General features: G+C 45.1%; 1 protein-coding gene across 1 annotated transcript in view; it reads right to left on the bottom strand.

Annotated features, from left to right (window-relative positions):
- Window positions 1–21,321, bottom strand: part of F5 (coagulation factor V) — a 582,702-nt gene that overhangs the window by 50,585 nt on the left and 510,796 nt on the right. Inside the window, exons 22-23 of the mRNA XM_085622982.1 lie at window positions 17,933–18,077; window positions 1,613–1,761 (exon numbers count right to left, since the gene is read on the bottom strand). Coding sequence (XP_085479108.1) covers window positions 1,613–1,761; window positions 17,933–18,077 — 294 coding nt within the window. The remainder of the gene's footprint in view (window positions 1–1,612; window positions 1,762–17,932; window positions 18,078–21,321) is intronic.

Here is a 21,321-nt window from a genome sequence, read left to right as displayed (position 1 = left end):
ATTGCATTGAAGCAACATTGTTGACCCATTTTTATGCATTTGTTTAAAGAATCAAGCATTTTCATTGCAACAACTCATGTTGAATTGAAATATTAAACTTCTGCACTTGAAGTATACATTTTGTGCATCAAGCATTTAATTTGGGTAGGGACTGTCCCCCAGGTGTGTGCGCTGCAAGTCAGCATACCAAGTGCGATATACAGCATTTATTGCTAGATATGTATAAAATATTTGCATGTGCAATTCATATGCTACATGTGTTTCAAGACACAGCGTTTATGTGTGTCAAGATCTATATGCTCAAATGATATCTTGACAAGGAGACACGGCAGTCCACTCTGGCAGCAGCAATGCTTTTTTACTTCCTTCCAAGCTACATATAGAGGCATCACATGACTAATGCACCATAGAAGGCTGGGTACTTGACCCTGAAATGAAATGAAATGAAATTTTCGTACTTGTATAGCGCACTGCTGCCCCAGCAACGGGGCGTCCTGGCGCTTCTACTCATACCGCTGTGGAACCCTTCCTGGCTTTCCCTGTGAAATGTCCACTCCTGGGCACCCCCAAGGTGAAGCCAGGCATCCCCAGCGCTGTTGGGGCCGTTGTGGAGATTAAGCAAGCTATTGCCCAGAGTTGCAGAGTGGGACCCATGATTAGAGTAGGCACCGAGGCGAGAATTGTCAGGTCCAAGGAAATTGATCCCAAGACCCGCTGAGGCGGGTATTGAACCCTGGTCCCGGGCCAGATCTCTGCATCTGGGTCTGCCGCTCTAACCATTGAGCCACACTTCGCCACTCAGATCTCAAAGATCCAGGGCCCGATTCACAAAGGTAAACTTAGACGTATGGTCTAAACTTGGACCAAACGTCTAAGTTTACGATTTTGGGAATATTCCCAAAGTCGTAAACTTAGACGTTTGGTATAAAACGTATCAACTTAGATATTCCCAAAGTCGTACACTTAGTTTATGACTTTGACGTTTGGTCTAAGTTTAGACCAAATGTCTAAGTTTAGCTTTGTGGATCAGGCTCATAGTGAGCAGTAACAATGGCATAACAAAACTATACACAAATGTGGTTTCCACTCTAGGCACAGTGACCAAAGTCACAATAATCTACACTCAATTAAAAGAATCTTCACTTTTCATTACTGTAAATTCTCAGTGGTAGGACGTATTCCTTCAGACATTGCTGTATGGGTTCACACAAATCCGAACATAGAATAAAACAATTTATTGTGAAAGTCGACAGTGTCATTTCAAGGTAGCTTGAAATTTTCTAATTAGAGGCTATCTTGAAATGGCTTAATGGTCTGAGAGTCGACTCATTCCCATGGTCTGAGAGTCAACTCAATCCCTGAATGTTTGTTCGAAATGGTCTACTGGTCAAACTTAATTCTCCTTCCCATCTTTGTGCAGTGTGTTTGAGTTTTTGTGGGATAACATGTAGCATGACTTTTATGAACGAGCCAATAGTAGGTTAAGTGAAAAGAAATCTACTCTACTAAATGGTAAAAATACAACATTCAAAACTTCTGTTTTGTTTTTCTGCTACAGAGTGTGACGTAAAGAGGTTTTCTTACTGTAAATAATGAAAGTGGTCCCTTTTACCTTTGCTTGCCAGGCGTTGACAGACTGTTGCTTATTAAGACGCGCCAGAGGCGGCTTCCATGAATTATACCATGAGGAATAATAGGAAGAGGCAGTTATCTGTTCATCTTTGATTGTTCCACTTTCCATACCCAGGGGTAGGAAGCAACCTGGTAAGGAAATAAATATATTTAACATTACATTTCCACATTCCGCAGCAAAAATATCTATGAATCAACAGCTGTTACTGCGATAAGTAGATATAAAGACCATTTCTATATGCAATTATGCCAAATAGGAAGATGTAAAGATTAACTTGTGGTGCCATGTAGACACTCACCACTACATAAAATCATACCAAGCCTCCCATCATAAGTGATGTGGCTCCTAAAGGAAACCAAATTGAATTCCTTGGATCTTAATAGCAATAAATGAGGAATCTGTTGCTTCCGTTTACGGTGGCCTTGAGGTGGGGGACTGTGGGGCTGGTGCAGTTGAGTCATAATCCAGTTGCAAACCTCCTCTGGGTTGGTGAAAATAGAGGATCTACCATCCACCTCGATGCGGAGTCTTGCAGGGAACAAAAAGTCCTGTCACTTTTAGCTCCTGCTGCCTCTATTTGGTGCTTAAGAAGAAGGCTCTCTGACTTTACACCACTACTGTAAAGTCCAGGTAATTCGGCAATCTATTGTAGTCCACAAGGAAGGGGCCAGATGTGAGCGCCTCTTTCAGAATGTAGTTGCGTTCTCTATAATGCAACAGACGCGTCACCGCTGGGTGGGGGGTACCCCCTGGTGAGGGGGCTCATCAGCACCCGCTCAAAGGCATAATGCTTGGAAATACCCTCTGGAGAAAACACCTCCTGCAGCCAGTCCTTGAGTATAGAGATCATCCACGAGCCCTTTATCTGCTCCGGCAGCCTGTAGGAAGATTACTCTGTATATACTACACCAAAGTAAGGTATAGTGTGCACATAGTCCAGGGGATTCCCAAAGGCTTACAGAGGCAAAAGTAGATAATACCTTACTCTCTATTTGAGCTAGTGTGGGCGAGCAGTAAGGCTTAATCAGACGGTAGTGTTAAGCATTTATTGTACACACTCAAGCAAAAAAAGATGTCACACACTCAAAGGCTGAACTCCGACCTATTGTTTGTATAAAAAATATTTCTTTAGTTGTTTTTTATTTTCAGAACCAAGCAGGACTTGGTGCAGGTATGTAGAATTGTACTTTTCAAAACAGGTTGATCAAAATAAGCAAGCTGGATGAAATTGAATTTGTTACAGGTTTGTAAAACATTTAAAGACAATAGATATTTGTAATTACTTTGTGATTACTTTTCAGATCATTCTTGAGAGTACTTTTTAAATTACTTTTTCTACTTAGTGTGATATGCCTAGATATCACACTGGGACATTTCCTAGACAAAGTTAGGTAAAACACTTTTGCATTAAAACACAGTTGCTTAGGTTTCCATACAAACACAACTCAACACAGAACTTTTTCAGAGGAAAAACAGTCAATGCAATCCTATGGAGGAAAATGATGTTATCAGTTTGCAGGTAAGCAATCAGTCTTTGGTGTTGAGTTTCTGGGATTAGAACAAGGGTTCCCCCAGGGTCAAGGATGCACTCAAACAGCACCCTCAGCGGCACTAGGGTGGTCAGGTGCAGAGTGCTGATGCTCAATGTTAGCCTAGGGAGCTAGGGGGCTGTCGGTTTGTGGCTGCTCTCGGGCAAGTCACAGGGTTGGAGCAAAGCTCCTAGGGTTAAGCGCAGGGCAAGGGGGAATCCGAGTTAGCACCCAAGGGGCACTTACAGCGGCACAGGGGTGGCCGTGTGCTGTGCCTAAACACACACTTTGTACTTATAATCGTTGCTTACGAGAAGTATGACTGGCAGTAAAAGAAGCGCAGTTACTGTCAGCCTTGCTTCTCGTAAGCAACAACTATAAGTACAAAGTGCATGTTTAGGCACCGCTTGGAGGTTTTCAAAACATAAAAAAAGGCACTGTCATTTACAAAGCCCATAGCTCAAACTCTCGCAAATGCGAGACCTATTGCATTGCTAACGCATGTTTCATGGTAAAGGAGAATCCAGTGGGACATGTTTTAATGCAATAAACTGCATTTTGGCCATGCAATGCAAGTAAGCAACTTTTGCAAATGCCTGTGTATATTACTTATGATGGAACATTAGAGCCAGAAATTTTGGCTTTGCCCGTGCTTGATTTTTGTTGCAAATGAAGCACGGAAGCCTGGGAGGGATTAGCCAAACTCGAACGTATGTGCAGGTTGGGCCATAACGAAACTGAATCTCTGTCCAGGTTCTGTTGCAACTTTAAATGTTTAAACTTTTTAATAGATGCCTTAGCTTAGAAATTGTTCATTTGTCAGTATCTGCGGAATTTCGTAATTAGATGCCACATGAATTCTGATTCTATAGATCTATCTTCAGATTAATTAATATTTTTAAGTTGCTAGTCAGTCATTAATTAAATATATAATCGTGGTTCTTGTTTTTAAAACATTAAACAATATTTATAAATATAAATATTAGTGTTTAGCATAGTAGGATGGTGGGGGTATCTCCCCGCTAACCTGAGAGGCTTGTCTTCGATGCTGTAATTTTTTTGTGTTTTACGGGTCACGGTGGTTGGAGCAGGCGTGCCTCTCCTTCCAAAGTATCATTGCTGCCAGTGTATTTCTGCTATAGGTTTGGAGACAAGACCGTACCCGAGATCACTGTGCGAACTTGCTACTCCAAGAAGTTGTGTGTTTGCTGATGGTGTGTGTCTGCTAATTTATTTCATGTTCAAGTATGATTTTGGGTGCGTGTTTGTGACAGTTTAGAGTTACAAGAGTTTGATATCTTTATATGTGTGTGTGTGTGTATGCTGTTAATGAGGGGTGTCGGTGCTTGTGTGGAAGTGCCAGTGTTCGGGATGGCTGCTCTTTTGCTAGGGCGTTACAGAGGCAGAGTCGGGGCAGAAAGGTAGAAGACACTGTAGGCTTGACTGTCCTTCAGAGAATGGCGTTAAGCAAGGAACGCCAGGTTCGAGGAGTTGGTTTTACCGAAGTTTATTTATGTAAACATGAGGAGTCAACAAACGGTCGGGAGAAGAGCGGCAGTTTAAATAAAGCGTGAACTGCCGGAAAGTTCAAAAATAAATAAAGAAAGTAATCATTTATGATTCCACCCACTTGTAAGAAACAGAAGCGGGCAGCCTCCGGTATGCGTGTCTGGAAGAGATGCCGTGCGCGAGCGAAATCTCCAGTCCGGGTGGGTGAGACCTGACAGACAGACTATATCCAGGTGGAAACACTGGATATGAGGGTAAGCCTCCTGGATTGTTTATACAAAAAATAACTCCAATTGCAGGGGGATGTACGAGGATATATTAATGTTCTCTTTTGAGAGAACTTGGTTTTCGGCTACAATATTCTCTTGACCAAAAAGGGTTGGCCACCTGAATTAGTGATAGATTGCCCAGAGGGAGAAATTTTACCTGGCTTCTCTGACCTCGTTTCAAACATGGTAAAACATTCATACGCCAAGGAGTGGGCGTTAGCGCTAGCTCCTGCATTATACCAAAGCCATGTGAGATGGGATGATGGTTCCCCTTATCATGTAATAACTGTGAGGTCAGCCCTACAACCTCAAAGACAATACCCCATTCAAAATTAGGCTAAAAACAAGTTAGAGAGATCGTCACACAACTTGAACACCAGGGTGTTTGCCGTTATGAAACCAGACAATTCATATTGATTAGTGTTAGATTACAAACACCTTAACATAGCTACATGTACATTCATTGTACAAAACGCGCATAGTGTTGTACTAATAAACAATATAGTGCGAAAGAAATACAAAACTATATTAGATATCTCGAATGGCTTTTTCTGCCATAATATATAGCACCTGAAAGCAGGTATTTGACAGCATTTGGGGCCATATGTAGGTAGAACGTGTTTTGCGATTCTCTAATTGCAATTTTTAGGGAATCGCAATTAGAGAATTGCAAAACGGAATGTAGGTAGGATTAGCAAATAATTTAGCGAATCCTACATATTCCTTAATTGCGAATTGCAAATTGCAATTCGCAATTAAGGAATACCTCCCCATTCATTCCTATGGCCTAGAGGCCCATAGGAATGAATGGGAAGACATTCTCAATTTGCGATTCTCAATTAGAGAATCGCAAATTGAGAATGCAATTTCACATGTGCCAGGGTGTCAAAAGGACACCCTGTTGCACCCCTGAAATGAGCATGGGTGCACATGTGGCACACATACATGCCCTAAGGACATGTGTGTGCACCACATGCCACTTTGAAAAATGCAAAAATATGCATTTTTGAAAGAAATCGCAAATTACCACCAACCTGTAGTTGGTGGTAATTTGCGATTCCTTAAGGCCAAATTGCACTTTTTTGGTGCTTCTTACATTGCATTTAAGGAATCACAAAATTTGTGATTCCTTAAATGCAATTGCAAAATAAGGAATCGCAAATTTAGCGAATCCTTATTTTGCACGCAGATTTGCCTTCCTACATACCACTTAGCAAAATTGCGATCGCAAACGCCAAAATTCGGCGAATTTCGGCGTTTGCGATCGCAATTTTGCTTTCTACATATGGCACTTGGTGCTCTAGGTTTTAAAAAACAGGTCTGTCAATTACCTCAAGGGTATAAGATTTGCCTTGGGCTGTTCTCAGCACAGGTCACAGAACTTCTGCAGGAATTTGACGACTAGGCATTGTCCTATGTCGACGACATATATTTGACGAATGATTACCTTTCTGGGCACTTGACAAGAGTAGATCGCAAAGTTCTGGGATTTACTCACCTGGGCTACAAATATAATTTTAAAAATGTTAAAATAGCTCATCTCAATGTCCTATTCTTGGGAAATGAGCTATCAAGAGAAGGCAAAAGCTTTGCGACACACTTCTTTGTGAAGTATGTGCTCTTACAACCAACAAACACATTAAAGAAACTTCAATCGATATTGGGATTCCTAAATTTTGGTAGAATTTACATTCCAGAGTACGCAGAATGGGTTAAACCATTCTACAAATTGATTCATCCAGACTTTTCAAGCACATACTGGACAACTGAACACGCACAGATCTTTCATTCAGTACAAGCTGACATGCTAGCTTTAAAACTCTTATACTCACATGTAAACACAACTAACCTGGTAATCCGTATAATTGCGGGATCATTGAGGTATACCTACGTTACATTCAATGAAGGTGACACTGTACCAATTGCATATAAATCACATTTATACACCAATGCAGAGATGCCTTTTTCACCAGCAAAATAGATTCTGACGGCAGTACAGACTGCTGTAGAGTGAGAAAGGTCCTTGTCTCAGAGGAAACACATTATTTTCGTGAATCCAGTTCCGGCCTTTGTGGCTGTCAGGAAGGCCAGCGTTCCTAACACTAAGGCTTTACATCCACATTGGATACAGTGGGCCAACTCTCACTGCAACAGACATTGACTACAGATTTGACTCTACACTACAAACACATATCTGCAATATGAAAATGAATACCCTCTGCCTAATGAAGTCATGCCTCTTGATCAGTATGATTACATCATCTATACAGATGTTTCTGCACAGCCTGCGAAAAGGGACAAAACACCAATACTCTGCAGCATGCACCACTGTTAAGAGTAGAATGCAGCATAGTGAATTCCACCTTGAAAAGACCTACACACAGTTACTTGGCGACTGCACAGCACAGCTGGCTGAACTTAGAGCTCTAATTCAGGCCCTTGAGAATAAGGATCCCTTATTCCCCACATTCATTGTGTGTGATTCATATTATTGTGTCCAGGCTTACAATGAGTATCTACACTACTGGAACCAGAATTGATTCAAAGCTTCCAAAGGGTACACTATAAAGCACAAAACGCTTCAGGGACAAGTGGCTAAGCTGAAAGAATGCTTGCCATGGACTCATGTGATTCACACCATGAGTCATCAATGTCTAGAAATACATGTTGTAGGGAATTCCAAGGCTAATGAGGCCACAAAAGCAACAGTGCAAACTAACGCTGCGATTACTTTTTCCTGTACGAGGTTTGATAGAGACATTATGGCGATCATCCATGCTGCATGCGATGACACCCACTTGCCGAAAGGATTTCCAGCTAAACACTCCTACCAGTTAAGTGCGCAAAACATACCATTTGCTCATGGGGGATAGAGTAATACCAAATTCAGATCGCAGGTTAGGTTTAATCCTAGTAGCACATGAGAGCATAGCATCTGAAAACGCAGGGATGGCAACTACAATTTCACTATTACAGCAATGCTATTGGTGGCCAGGTCTATATAAAAAGAGTAGGGAGATACAGGCACATGCATCAAACATGCCATTTGCGATTCCTTATTAGCGAAAAATTAGGATTCGCTAATAAGGAAGCGCAAATGCCTATGAATGTAGGAATCACTGAGAAAATAGCGATTCCTACAAATTCCTTAATTGCAACTCGCAAATTGCGAGTCGCAAATAAGGAATGGCTCCCCATTCATTCCTATGGGCCTACAGGCCCATATGAATGAATGGGAGATTGCATGCGCAATTTTCGAGTACCAATAGCTACTCGCAAATTGCGCCTGCAATTTTTAAGGGTGCAAGGGTGTCAAAATGACACCCTGTTGCACCCCTGAAATAGTGATATGCACCCATGTTGCGCACACACATGCCCCAAGGGCATGTGTGCGCAACATGAAACTTTGAAAAATGCACGAAAGTGCATTTTTCAAAGTGTTTGCAAATTACCATCAAGTTCAACTTCATGATAATTTGCGCCCCCTGTTAGCAAAATCGCTAGTCTAAAGGGGTTATTGCATTGCATTTAAGGAATTGCAAATTGTGATTCCTTAAATGCAATCGCAATTTGAGAATTCACAAATAATTGCGAATTCTCAAATTGCGAGTGCCTTGAACCTTGATTTATCACAAATGACCTTATTACGGGCGCAAACGGCCGAATTTTGCGAATCACACCGTTTGCGCACGCAAAAATGGTTGATGCATATGCCTGTTTGTCCTTAAATGTTACATATGTCAGCAAATGAAGGGTTCCACTGCAGTTCACCACTGACAACTCTATTTATCTTAAACAAGCCACTCACTTATGTTTATCTGGACCACAGTGGCCCCTTACAATCAGATGGGGCTTACAAATACATCATGGTTGCAGTGGATTCCTGCTCTTGATTCCTATGGGTCTGACCTAAGTAATCGGCTGATGCCCGAACTGTTAAAAAAGATCTGCAAGTCTTCATCGGTACATACGCAGTTGGCACATTCCTTTCTGACAAGGGTCCAGCATTCGTCTCTAAGGCTCACAAAGACATCATGGGAAAATTGGGTGTGACCGTGCAGCACTTCTCCCCCATTCAGAGGGAACTGCGGTAGTTGAGAGGAAGAATCAGGACTTAATGCAGTCTTTACCAGCTAGGTTAATAGGTTCAAGTCACAGTTAGGTCCATCATCTATATGGGGTCAAGAGGGCCTTCAACAATCTACCTAGAAAATCCCAGGGTGGTCGTGCTCGCTATGAGATCCTCTTTGGGGTTAAGATGTGGGTACCAGACCTCGACAGACCCAGTACAGTAGCGGCTGAAACACCATTTGACATCAATGAATGTTTGGCTGTTTTAGAGGAACGGAACAGCTTCCGGGACGCACAGACTAACATCCAAGTAAAACATACTCCCACTGGTGAAGTGAAGGAAGCGGACAAGAAATAATTTAGGCCATCTTACAAAAGCGCCTGTACCTGGCCTGGCTGTTGAAGGTACCAGAAGGAATATGCTACTTACCAGTATGCATCTGTTCTTGGCATGTAGAGCTGCAGAGTTGTACACTTAGCATAGATCGCCATCTGGTGTTGGGCCCGGATGTTTGCAGTTTGTTTTTCTTCTTGGACAGTCTTTGGAAGTCACGAGTTTAGTGACTCCTCCTTCGGTCCGTACTGCGCATGGGCTTCGGCTCCATCCTCAGATTGTTTTTCGCCAACAGGGAAATGATGGAGCGTAGTAATAACAGTGAGAAACCCATGTGTGTTGTATCTAAATAAGATGTACTGGAACGGATACAGGTAGCCGGGGAGGCGGGTGGGCGTGTACAACTCTGCAGCTCTACATGCCAAGAACAGATGCATACTGGTAAGTAGCATATTCCGTTCGAGGCATATGAGCTGCAGATTGTACACTTAGCATAGATTATATAGCAGTACCCAACCTTAGCGGCGACCACCGGTATCCGTTGCAGTGGTTTGAAAAAGTGTCTTTAGTACAGCCTGGCCCACTCTAGCTTGCTGCTTGGAATGCACATCTACACAGTAATGTTTTGTGAAGGTGTGCGGTGTAGACCATGTGGCTGCTTTGCAGATGTCATCTAAGGGTATATTCCCTAGAAAAGCCATAGAAGCCCCTAACTTTCTTGTAGAATGGGCTTTAGGCGGAACAGATAATGTTCTTTTTGCCTTTTGATAGCAAATTTGTATGCATTTTACAATCCACCTAGCTATCCCTGATTTAGAAATGGGGTTGCCTTTATGTGGTGGAGAGAAGGAAACGAACAATTGTTTAGTCTTCCTGAAAGGTTGCGTTCTTTGTATGTAGTATAGCAGAGCCCTTTTCACATCGAGTGTGTGTAAGGCCCTTTCTGCAACAGATTGAGGTTGCGAGAAGAAGACAGGTAATTCCACCAATTGATTGAGATGGAAGGGGGAAATGACCTTGGGCAGGAACTTCGGATTTGTGCGAAGTATGACCTTGCTGTGATGTATTTGTATGAAGGGTTCCTGTATAGTGAACGCTTGTATTTCACCAACCCTTCTAAGGGAAGTGATAGCTACGAGAAAAGCTGTTTTCCAGGTGAGAAACTGTAGCTCGCATTTATGCATTGGTTCGAAGGGCGGACCCATTAGTCGTGTAAGAACTAAATTTAGATTCCATACAGGGGAAGGTGGTGCCCTGGGAGGAATTACTCGTTTAAGGCCTTCCATGAAGGCTTTAATAGCGGGCACTCTGAAGAGTGATAAATGCTGTCTGTTTTGTAGATAAGCAGCGATCGCTGCTAGGTGTAGGCGTATGGATGAATATGCCAGGTTACACCTGTGAAGATGGAGCAGATAGCATATGATGTGTTGTATGGATGCATCTAAAGGGTTGATTGTATTGTTACGGCAGTAAATTACAAATCTTTTCCACTTTGCGGCATAGCATGCTCTAGTGGTAGGACGTCTGGCTTCCATGATGATGTTCATGCAATCAGGGGGAAGGTTAAGGTATCCGAATTCTAAGATTTCAGGAGCCAGATCGCCAGGTTGAGCTGAGCTGGGTCCGGGTGCCTGATTTCTCCATGGTTCTGGGTTAGGAGGCATGGGGATAGGTGCAGTTTTTGATGTGGTACCACTGACAGTTGTAGTAGCGTGGTGTACCACGGCTGCCTGGCCCACGTCGGAGCTACTAGGATGAGTGTGAGGGAGTGTTGTTGTAGCTTCCTTACCACTAATGGAATTAGTGGGAGAGGTGGAAAGGCGTATGCAAATCTGCCTGACCAGTTCATCCATATCGCATTGCCTTTGGACAATGGGTGTGGGTATCTGGCGGCGAAGCTTGGGCATTTTTTGTTTTCGTGGGTGGCGAAGAGGTTTATCTGAGGATGCCCCCACTGTTGGAAGAATGGCTGAAGAACTTGTGGATGCAGTTCCCATTCGTGTAGTTGTTGCGTTTGTCTGCTGAGCAGATCTGCCATGGTGTTTTGTACGCCTGGAACGTGCTGTGCCAGGAGAAAGATGTTTTGGGGAATTGCCCATCTCCATATGCTCTGGGCTAAGCGGGAGAGCTGGGGAGAGTGTGTCCCCCCCTGTTTTTGGATATAATACATTGCAGTCATGTTGTCTGTGCGAATGAGGACTGCTTTGCCCGAAATCTGTTTTTGGAAAGATTTTAGGGTTAGAAAGATCGCCAAGAGCTCCAGATGGTTGATGTGGAGCGATTTTTGCTGTGGCGTCCATAGACCTTGCATTGTGAGGTGTAGGAGGTGCGCTCCCCAGCCGGAGAGCGATGCGTCCGCTGTTAGAATCACCTGAGGAACCGGGTCCAGGAACGGCCGCCCTTTGGAAAGGTTTGTGGTGTTCCACCACTGCAGAGAGTGATGTGTGCGGCCGTCCACCAACACCAGATCCGTCAGCTGACCCTGGGCCTGGTTCCACTGTTGTGCTAGGCACTCTTGAAGTGGACGCATGTGGAGTCTTGCATGGGGCACTATGAAGATGCAAGACGCCATCATTCCTATGAGCTTCATGAACACTCTTGCTGGAAGAGAGTGTTGAGGAAGGAATGTTTTGCGTAAGGCTTGAATGCTTGTGATTCTGGCTGAGTTTGGATAGGCAATACCTTTGGAGGTGTCTATAGTGGCCCCGAGATATTGCTTTGTGTGAGCTGGTATGAGGTGGGACTTTTGGTAGTTCACCGTGAAGCCTAGCTGGTGGAGCAGTTGGATGGTGCTGTTTGTATGTTGCACACATTGGTGGTAGGACGCGGCTTTTATCAGCCAGTCGTCTAAGTAAGGGAAGACGTGAATGTGCTGACGTCTGAGGTGTGCTGCTACTACCGCTAGGCATTTGGTAAACACCCGTGGTGCGGTGGTGACCCCGAAGGGGAGAACCGTGAATTGGTAATGTTGCCCGTCCACCACGAACCTGAGGTATTTCCTGTGAGAGGGGTGTATTGGAATGTGAAAGTATGCGTCTTTCAGATCCAAGGTTGTGAGAAAGTCTCCCTGACAGAGGAGTGGGAGGACTTGTTGTAGGGTGACCATGTGGAAATGGTCTGAATGTATGTAGGCATTTAGAGGCCGGAGGTCCAGAATGGGCCTGAGGGTCCCGTCTTTCTTTGGTATTAAGAAATATAGGGAGTAAACCCCTAGATTTTGCTGATCGACGGGGACCTGCTCTATAGCGTGTTTTTGGAGGAGGGAGAGTACCTCCTGTTTGAGCAGTGTGGAATGTTCTTGAGACATTGGACGGTGCCTTGGTGGGATATTGGGTGGGGTAGATGTTAGCTGGAGACAGTACCCTGACCGAATGATTTGGGTCACCCATTTGTCCGATGTTATGGACTCCCATGCGTGGATAAAGTTTTGCAGTCTGCCCCCGACCGGAGTGGGATGGTCTGGGGGGAGCGAAGGGGAGTCATTGTGCGGGTGGGGTGGCAGAACGGGTGGTGTTAGTTTTGCCCCTGCCCTTATTGTTGTTGCCTCTGTAACCACCCCTTTGGTTGCCCTTTGAAAAGGTATTTTGAGGAGGGGACTTGTAGGAGGTAGAGGTGCTATCGGTGGAGAAGCCTCTGCCTGTGCCACGAAAGGAGGAGCGTCGAAAGGAACGTTTAGAGGCTTGTGTTTGGAGTGCCCCCATAGACTTTGCTGTGTGTGTGTCCTTTTTCATCTTTTCCAACGCTTCGTCTACCTTTGGCCCAAAGAGAGTTTGTTGGTGAAAGGGGTGATTGAGTATAGACGCCTGGACTTCAGGCTTGAACCCTGAGATCCTGAGCCAGGCATGGCGACGAAGCAGGACACTGGTATTTATGGCTCTAGAAGCAGTGTCGGCTGCATCGAGGGCACATTTAATGGAGGTGTTTGTAATTAGTTTACCCTCCTGTATTAGTTCATGAGCTCTACGCTTGTGTTTCTCGGGCAGGTGTTGCATAAGAGCCTCAAGTTCGTCGTAGTGTGCTCTGTCATAGCGCGCAAGTAGCGTTTGTGTGTTTGCAATGCGCCACATGTTTGCAGCTTGAGAGGCGGTGCGTTTGCCAGACGCGTCTAGGAGTTTGGATTCCTTGTCTGGCGGTGGGGCTTCTCCTGAGGACTGGGAGTTAGCCCGCTTTCTAGCTGTAGAGACAACTAGGGAATCTAAGGGAGCAGGGCCCTTAATGTATGCAGGGTCTGTGGGTGCCGCCTTGTACTTTTTCTCTATTCTAGGGTTTAGTACCCTGGCCCTGACAGGGTCTTTGAACACCTCTGCGGCATGCTTGGTGACACCCTTAAGCATGGGTAAAATAGATGTGGATTTGTCCTGTATGTCAAATGTATCCAGTAAGAAGTCGTCTTCCACTGGTTCAGTGTGCATGTCCACCCCATGGTAGTGTGCTGCTCTCTGCAGTAAATGATGAAACCCTAAGGCGTCCTCTGGAGGAGACGGCCTGGATGGGTATAGGTCGTCCTGAGGTATATCGGGTACATCAGGGTTATTGTAATCCTCCCATGGGTCTGGGGTCCCCGGTGGAGTGGGATCCATTGGGGCGTCCGCCGGGTAATTGTCCGGGTCCCCGTCGTCCGGATCTGGGGACGGGGCCGGAGAGTAATGAGGTAAAGGTGGCGGAGACCTGGGAGGGGGAGGGGGTGGAGGAGGTAGGGGAGGCGGTAGTGGGGAGGGCACTCTGATGGGAGAAGTAGCAGAGTCCTTCCGTTTGGGCGGTGGAGGAGGAGCCGGAGTATCAAGGCGTCTTTTCTTGATAATTAAAGTCAATAGCCCAGTCTTTGGATCTTTGGACAGAGTCTTTTGTAAAGGGTCTGGTGTAAACAGAGCCAATGGTGCCGAATCGTCCGTCGGCACCGGTGATTTCGGAACCGAGGGCTTCGATGGTTTCTGTACGCCATGCTTTTTTGGGGCCTCCGGTTTTTTCGGCGTCGAGGGAGTTTTCGGCGCTGGAGCGTCGGTGCCGACTGATTTGTGTTTGTGTTTGGTCGGCGCCGAGAGTCCAGGCTTCGGCACCGGTGGCTTCGGAGTCGAGCTGGATATTACTTTCTTCGGTGCCGGATGCTGTTTTTCGGCACCGGGCGTCGGCTGGCTCGATCCCGAGCTGCCGTGAGACTTTGGAGGCTTCGACACCGGGCCCGAAGGTGGGGTGATAGAAGCTTTGGTCTTGGTTTTGCCCAGGCCAGCAGGCGAGGGTGTAACCTGAGTCTCTTTGGTTTTGGGCGCGGGGGTGGGAGGGGGCATAGTACTCACGACCCGCTGCGCCGGTGTGATGTCCTCCACGTCGGAGTCGTCGGCCTCGGAAGCGCTGACGACGTCTTCCTCCTGCTCGGTGTGTATTTGTCCCGAAGCTTCGGCGCCGTCTCCGAAGATGTCCGGTGGAGCTGCAGACGATGAGTGCGCCATGGTGCGTCGAGCTTTTCGATCCCGGATGGTCTTCTTCGATCGAAAAGACTTACAGGCGGGGCAGTCTCTGGCCTCGTGTTCTGGAGAGAGGCAAAGGTTACACACCTGATGGAGGTCGGTGTGGGGAAATTTAGACCCACATTTTGGGCACTTTTTGAACGGAGTCCTTTCCATCGGCCGGGACCGGAGTCGAGGAGGGCCCGAAGGCCGGTGCCGATGTACGGGATGGAGAAAGTGCCGCTTCGAGAGATGAAGATGATGATGAAGAAACTCGAAGAAACGAGGATTTTCCGTCGAGGCTGGAACCGTAGAAGTTCGAAGCCGGAGCACGAAGTATCACATCCGAGCCCGATGGCGGAAAAAAACAATCTGAGGATGGAGCCGAAGCCCATGCGCAGTACGGACCGAAGGAGGAGTCACCAAACTCGTGACTTCCAAAGACTGTCCAAGAAGAAAAACAAACTGCAAACATCCGGACCCAACACCAGCTGGCGATCTATGCTAAGTGTACAATCTGCAGCTCATATGCCTCGAACCTGTACTTTTACCACCCTTTGCTGACTGTAAAAACAAGAGATTTGTGTCAAAAGATCTCATCAAACCACATTATATGGCCAGTTCTACACAGTAGGTCATGCGGGCTCCTGGGTGGTTACTTGTCTCCTCTCACTACCCTGCAGGAAGTCCGTTTGGAAGCTTTGACCAGCGATGAAGCTTCTTCTCCCTGGTTGGGGATAGCTCATCATGAAGTGGCACTTCTACCTGCTACATTAACAACTACCATACAATCAACTTGTAGGGAAACACAGATTTCAATTCTGAAACCTAACAGGGATGGTGTTTACATCAACATCCTACAATTAGAGTTAACTATCATTTCTTCACAGCCTCCAGAGCTGCGAAAAAATAGATTGGACAACCTCAGGCTACTTCGTCGACTTTGATGACTTTTCTACGACTCACATCCAAGGAGTTGGTGTCACGTGATTAGGATAGGCCTGGGTAGAAACACCACCATTTTATATACCCATGTTACTAAATGTGCCTTCTTCCCAACATTCCTTCCTATATGTCAACTTACACTTAAGAAAGGATTATGTCACTGACCAGGGTACCACCCTTTTCCTTACTAATTCAGATTCTGGGTTTAGTTCTTGTCAAGGGATGACTTCATGTTTTCATACATGAAAAAAGACAAATAACCTGATTTGCTCCTCTTGTCAGCTAACACTCCAGATAACAGAGCGCTTAGTGCCTGTAGGGCTGAACGGGCATTTTCACTACAGGTGTTGGCTATTCCCTCTGACAATCAGAAAGGATGTAGGTGGGCATAAAGACCATCTGTGTGCTCTGTCCCCAAAGGTTTTCCATATTTTAGCGGAAGGTGCTGTTACTGCTCTATAATAGTAATCCATATTTGTAAAGTGCGAACTTATCAACCCTTTAGGTTTCAAGGTGCTGGGGGCCGTTGGGGAGATTAAGTAAGCTACTGTCCAGTCACATGATGCTGAGCTGTCGCCGGTGCCAGTGATCGAACCCTGAGCCCTGTGCTCCAGAGTTAGCTGTTCTGGCCGCTGCACCACACCTCTCCCATTCTCACCTCTCCCATGCTCTCACCTTCTGCACTCAGGGTGCCTAGTTTTCTGCTACTGCCAGATGCCTGAAGGGGGTACATGGAGGTAGGACTGCTACAGGCCTGCTGTGATCTAGTTGCCACTGCACCCCATTAGTTTGAAAGCCAGACCACTACCGACTACACATCCAGCCTGTGCTATTAGTACATAGTTTTGCATTTTTGGTTTTCACCTCACAGCTTTACAAAAGTGATTATAAGAACTAAGGACAACATTTATCAAAGAGTATGTGTGCTGTATTGCCTCCGGGGATTTTTTTTGTGCAGGAAGGTGTCCCTTCCTGCACAAAAACAATCCTGCTTACAACGCAGACACACTTCCACCATGGTACAAGGGTGCCTGCATTGGTGCTAGGCAGCACATTGCGCACATTGTGCACCAACGCAGGGAAAAGACAGGAATGCGCCGTATAATGTTAAAAACAGTGCATTCCTGCTCTATCATGCAGCGCAGCAAGGTGGCATGCAGCGCTGCATGATGTTTTTATAAATATGCCCCTAATTTCCCCTATCTCTGTAAGAGAGAGAGGCCAGGGGAGACCTGTTTCTCTGCCCAAGGTAAAAAGTAACTATCTGGCTGGGTGACGATGCCTTGATCACTGAGCAAGGTCATGTCCGTGAGAGGGATCTCAACTTCTATAGACTTTTCTGAAGAGTTGCAACCACTGTCAATACTTAGCAACCTTTTGACTGCTCACCAGGATTTCAAGCCCTACATCCTTGAATCCTAACTTCCCCACCAAGCTAAGATATCTCACTATCTTAATGCACCACTGTTACATTCTAAAATGGTGAGTTCCCATGTAGGAGGACACTCCTTGAGAAAATCTAAGCAACGGATTGTACCACAGACCTACATTATCACTATATAGGATTGTTTGTTGTATATTCACCATCTTCTAGATAGACAAAATAATCCTGTGAACTATGATATTTCTCTATGTGAGATATGCGTTTACTACTGAACAGCTAATTATGTTATGGGTATTGTGTGAAATCCAGGATTCTGTTTCTTCTCACCTTCTCTAGATCCATGTGCATGGACATTTTAAAAGTGTTTTCTTCACAAGGTGTCTCCAGTGAGATACGCTCAAATAAAAGTAGAGAATTTACACATTGCATATTTAAACACTGCCCGGGTGGCACTCACCTATTCATGCACCTGCAGGCACGGTCATATATCAAAGGTCTCACCCCAGGCACCCCCTATGACTCACGCTTTTTTCTGGGCACGCAGGATACAATGTATTTCCCACTGTCCTGGGCCTTGTGATGGGCTGATGTATTGAAGAGCCATTTATAAAGTGCACTATTAGCTGAGGCTGTCCTTAAGTAAACCTAAGACTTGGTCTCTACAAGCACTCCATGCAAACTCTGCATATGCCCTTTATAAATAGTACTGCTGCAACTGTGGGAAAAGTCACTCTGAATGCACAGATGATAAACTAGTTCCACTGACAGGACAGTCAAAGGGCAAGAAATATCTGAAAGCACAAGAAATGCTTACCCTGCATTTCACAGCCTAGAAATTCCATACGAAGTGTCGGTCTGTGGTAGCTCTTGGTCGGGTGTACTCTCACGTACCTAGCCGTGATGGGTGGATCAAAAACATTCTCTTTTATACTAGATGCATCTTCATTGCCTTGAAAGACCTGTGTGAAAAAATCAGTAGTGTTATACACTTCAGGTGAATGAGAAGTCAGGTATATTTGCAAGGAAAATGTAGTACAAAGGATCTGTACAAGGCGAGGTACATGATGGATAGCATGATGCCAGAAGTATTACGTTAATCTACACCTAACTGATGGTTCTACTAGAACTTGATGTTTTAAGATGTTCATATTTCAGAAAAGAAAGTCTACTATAAACTTTTGCATTTAAGGTTAGGTTAGAGAAGCGTCCCAGTGTGAAGGCTTTTCTGATAATTGAATGCTTACTTGAACAAGCTGGACAACAGAATTCTGAATTTAATTTTTCTGCCCAGACACATTGTCACACGCTGGGTAGTATATTCAGCAGTGCATTTATGATTTTGCTGCATATTTCCCTGCTTTTTGTAAGCTTTAATACTGATCCTCTTTTTGTGCCTGGTTTAATCCACACCCATTCCCTGTCCTACTGAGTTAATTGTATTCACTTTTTTTTACACATACCATATTCCTGTCCTAATGATTAATAATGCAAACATTAATATATAGAAACGGTCGGGTCATGGTACACATTCACCAGAACTCTCATGGTTGTTCAAGGTCCAATTAATTTATGATGATTTTTATTACATTAAGTTCTGCTCTTCCTTTTCATACTTACTACTAGATGAAGATAAGCCCTTTTCTGCAAGAAGATGATGTACAGTGGTGACCTCAGCATCAATTAAAAAAAATATTAGTAATTATTTGAACTTTTTTTAGATTTTAGTTTCTTTCAATTGTGTGTGTAGTATGACTTATTACTACGCCCTCTGTAACCTATACCACACAGGGACACAGACTATACCTTAGATTTTTGTCTTTTTCAGCACCGGAATAGGTAGCTGTGTGAGTTGAAGGCATGTATACAGCCTTACAAGCTAAATGCTGCTTCTGTCTTGGACTGGGGAGGCAGGAGGGACTCATGAAAATCCACAACTCTACAAACCAATTTTTAAAGGAAAATAAAGTTTTCCACTTGTAGCATGTGTTGTAGCAAACCTCGATCCATGTTTTAACTATAAAGCAGTTCCCTCTCCTTCTAAAGCAGTCGATGACAGAACACTGCACACATTGTATATCTTTTTTTAACATTGTCTAACAAATGTATGCTCTTTTTCTTGCTTGTAGTTCCACACAATAATGTTTCGTGAAAGTGTGTCATTTAATTGCAGTACAGAGGTCAGCTATATGGATGTTACCTAATAAATCCATTACATTTCCATCCTTGCATGAAATGTGTAATTTTGTGATAACTTGAAGTGTTTAATTTGCTTTGACCTAATACACTTGGACATGTCTAACAATTCATCAATGAAGGTTTGCTTTAGAATGTCTTTTCCTTGGTGTGGTTGCGCTGAAACAACAATCAGTTGAATCAGTGTGATGAATGTAGTACTTGATTGCTCTTTAACAACCACTGTATGTAAGGATATTTGTGTCACTTTCTTACATATTAAGCCACACAAGCTTCTTGTCAAATATTAATATTTTATGATACTAGGAATGCTAACTTGAATGAGACATAAATCTGGAACCTAGCACACTCCTGAGGCGGAAGCCGGGAGCTTTACGAGGCTGTTATTTTAAACATTGTATTGTCACAAATAATCTTGTATTTTAACATTGCACTGTCTCCTGGCATATTTTGGACCGCAGTGTTGGAACCCCTCACTCACCTCACAGCGGATTTAACGCTGGGTGTAGGATCGAGCGAGGACGCAAACAAGATCGCCATTGCCAACGAGGCGCGAGGCGACGCCCACTCCGAGGCCACGCCCCCCGCCCTCACAGAGTATATAAACACTGATTGAGAGTGTTTTTACCTGGAACCTAGCACACTCCTGAGGCGGAAGCCGGGAGCTTTACGAGGCTGTTATTTTAAACATTGTATTGTCACAAATAATCTTGTATTTTAACATTGCACTGTCTCCTGGCATATTTTGGACCGCAGTGTTGGAACCCCTCACTCACCTCACAGCGGATTTAACGCTGGGTGTAGGATCGAGCGAGGACGCAAACAAGATCGCCATTGCCAACGAGGCGCGAGGCGACGCCCACTCCGAGGCCACGCCCCCCGCCCTCACAGAGTATATAAACACTGATTGAGAGTGTTTTTACCTGGAACCTAGCACACTCCTGAGGCGGAAGCCGGGAGCTTTACGAGGCTGTTATTTTAAACATTGTATTGTCACAAATAATCTTGTATTTTAACATTGCACTGTCTCCTGGCATATTTTGGACCGCAGTGTTGGAACCCCTCACTCACCTCACAGCGGATTTAACGCTGGGTGTAGGATCGAGCGAGGACGCAAACAAGATCGCCATTGCCAACGAGGCGCGAGGTGACGCCCACTCCGAGGCCACGCCCCCCGCCCTCTTTTTCCCCCTCAAATAATGTGCAACCACCGTACGCGCAGCGGACGGGCGCAGCGGGCGCGCCGAATGCGCGCCGAAGGCGCGCCTAGGGCAAGCCCGTCTTCGCCCGTCCTCGCCAAGTCATCGCCTCTCGCCAGTCACCCTGCCCAACAAATACTGACGTCTTATCACTATGACAAAGATCATCTCCTTTCACTCAACCTAGGCCAACGCTGTGACAAGTTTGAGGGCTACATTGGTCAGACTGCCCTTCAGTGTAATCCCTGTAACTTACACACCCCTGAGCCACAACCTACCCGAAACAAAGCCATTAGAAGGAACCAAACTGCGCTCATTATTTCCCAGCTAAATGTCCGGTCCCTGGTCAAACACCATGCGGAGGTTAAAACTCTACTAGAAGACGAAAACCCAGACATTATGTTCCTGAGTGAAACCTGGCTCAAGGACGAACTGACTAGCATTCCTAACCTAACGCTACCGGAGGGGTTCTCTATGACCTCCATTAACAGAGATTCCAGAGGAGGCGGCATTGCAGCCATTTATAGAACATCTTACTCTTGCTCCTTCTCAAAGGAAAATATTACGGGATGTGAATGTGCCCGTTTTAAAATCACCATTAGCCCTTATTTTTCCCTATCTGGCCTTTTTATCTATAGACCCCCTGGACCCTCCTCCAAATTTATTGAGGAGCTCCTAGAGTCAGCTCATGCGTTGGTCGCTAGCTCCGCTAATTTTACGATCTTAGGGGACCACCTAAACCTTCATTTTGATGCCATCTCGGATCCTATCATCAGCAACCTCCTGGCTGACCTAGCAGCCTTGCAACTCA

Source organism: Triturus cristatus, chromosome 8, assembly GCF_964204655.1.
Source record: "Triturus cristatus chromosome 8, aTriCri1.1, whole genome shotgun sequence".
NCBI lineage: Eukaryota > Metazoa > Chordata > Amphibia > Caudata > Salamandridae > Triturus > Triturus cristatus.
Note: the sequence above shows the minus strand (reverse complement) of the source record. Positions and strands in the feature narration are given on the sequence as shown.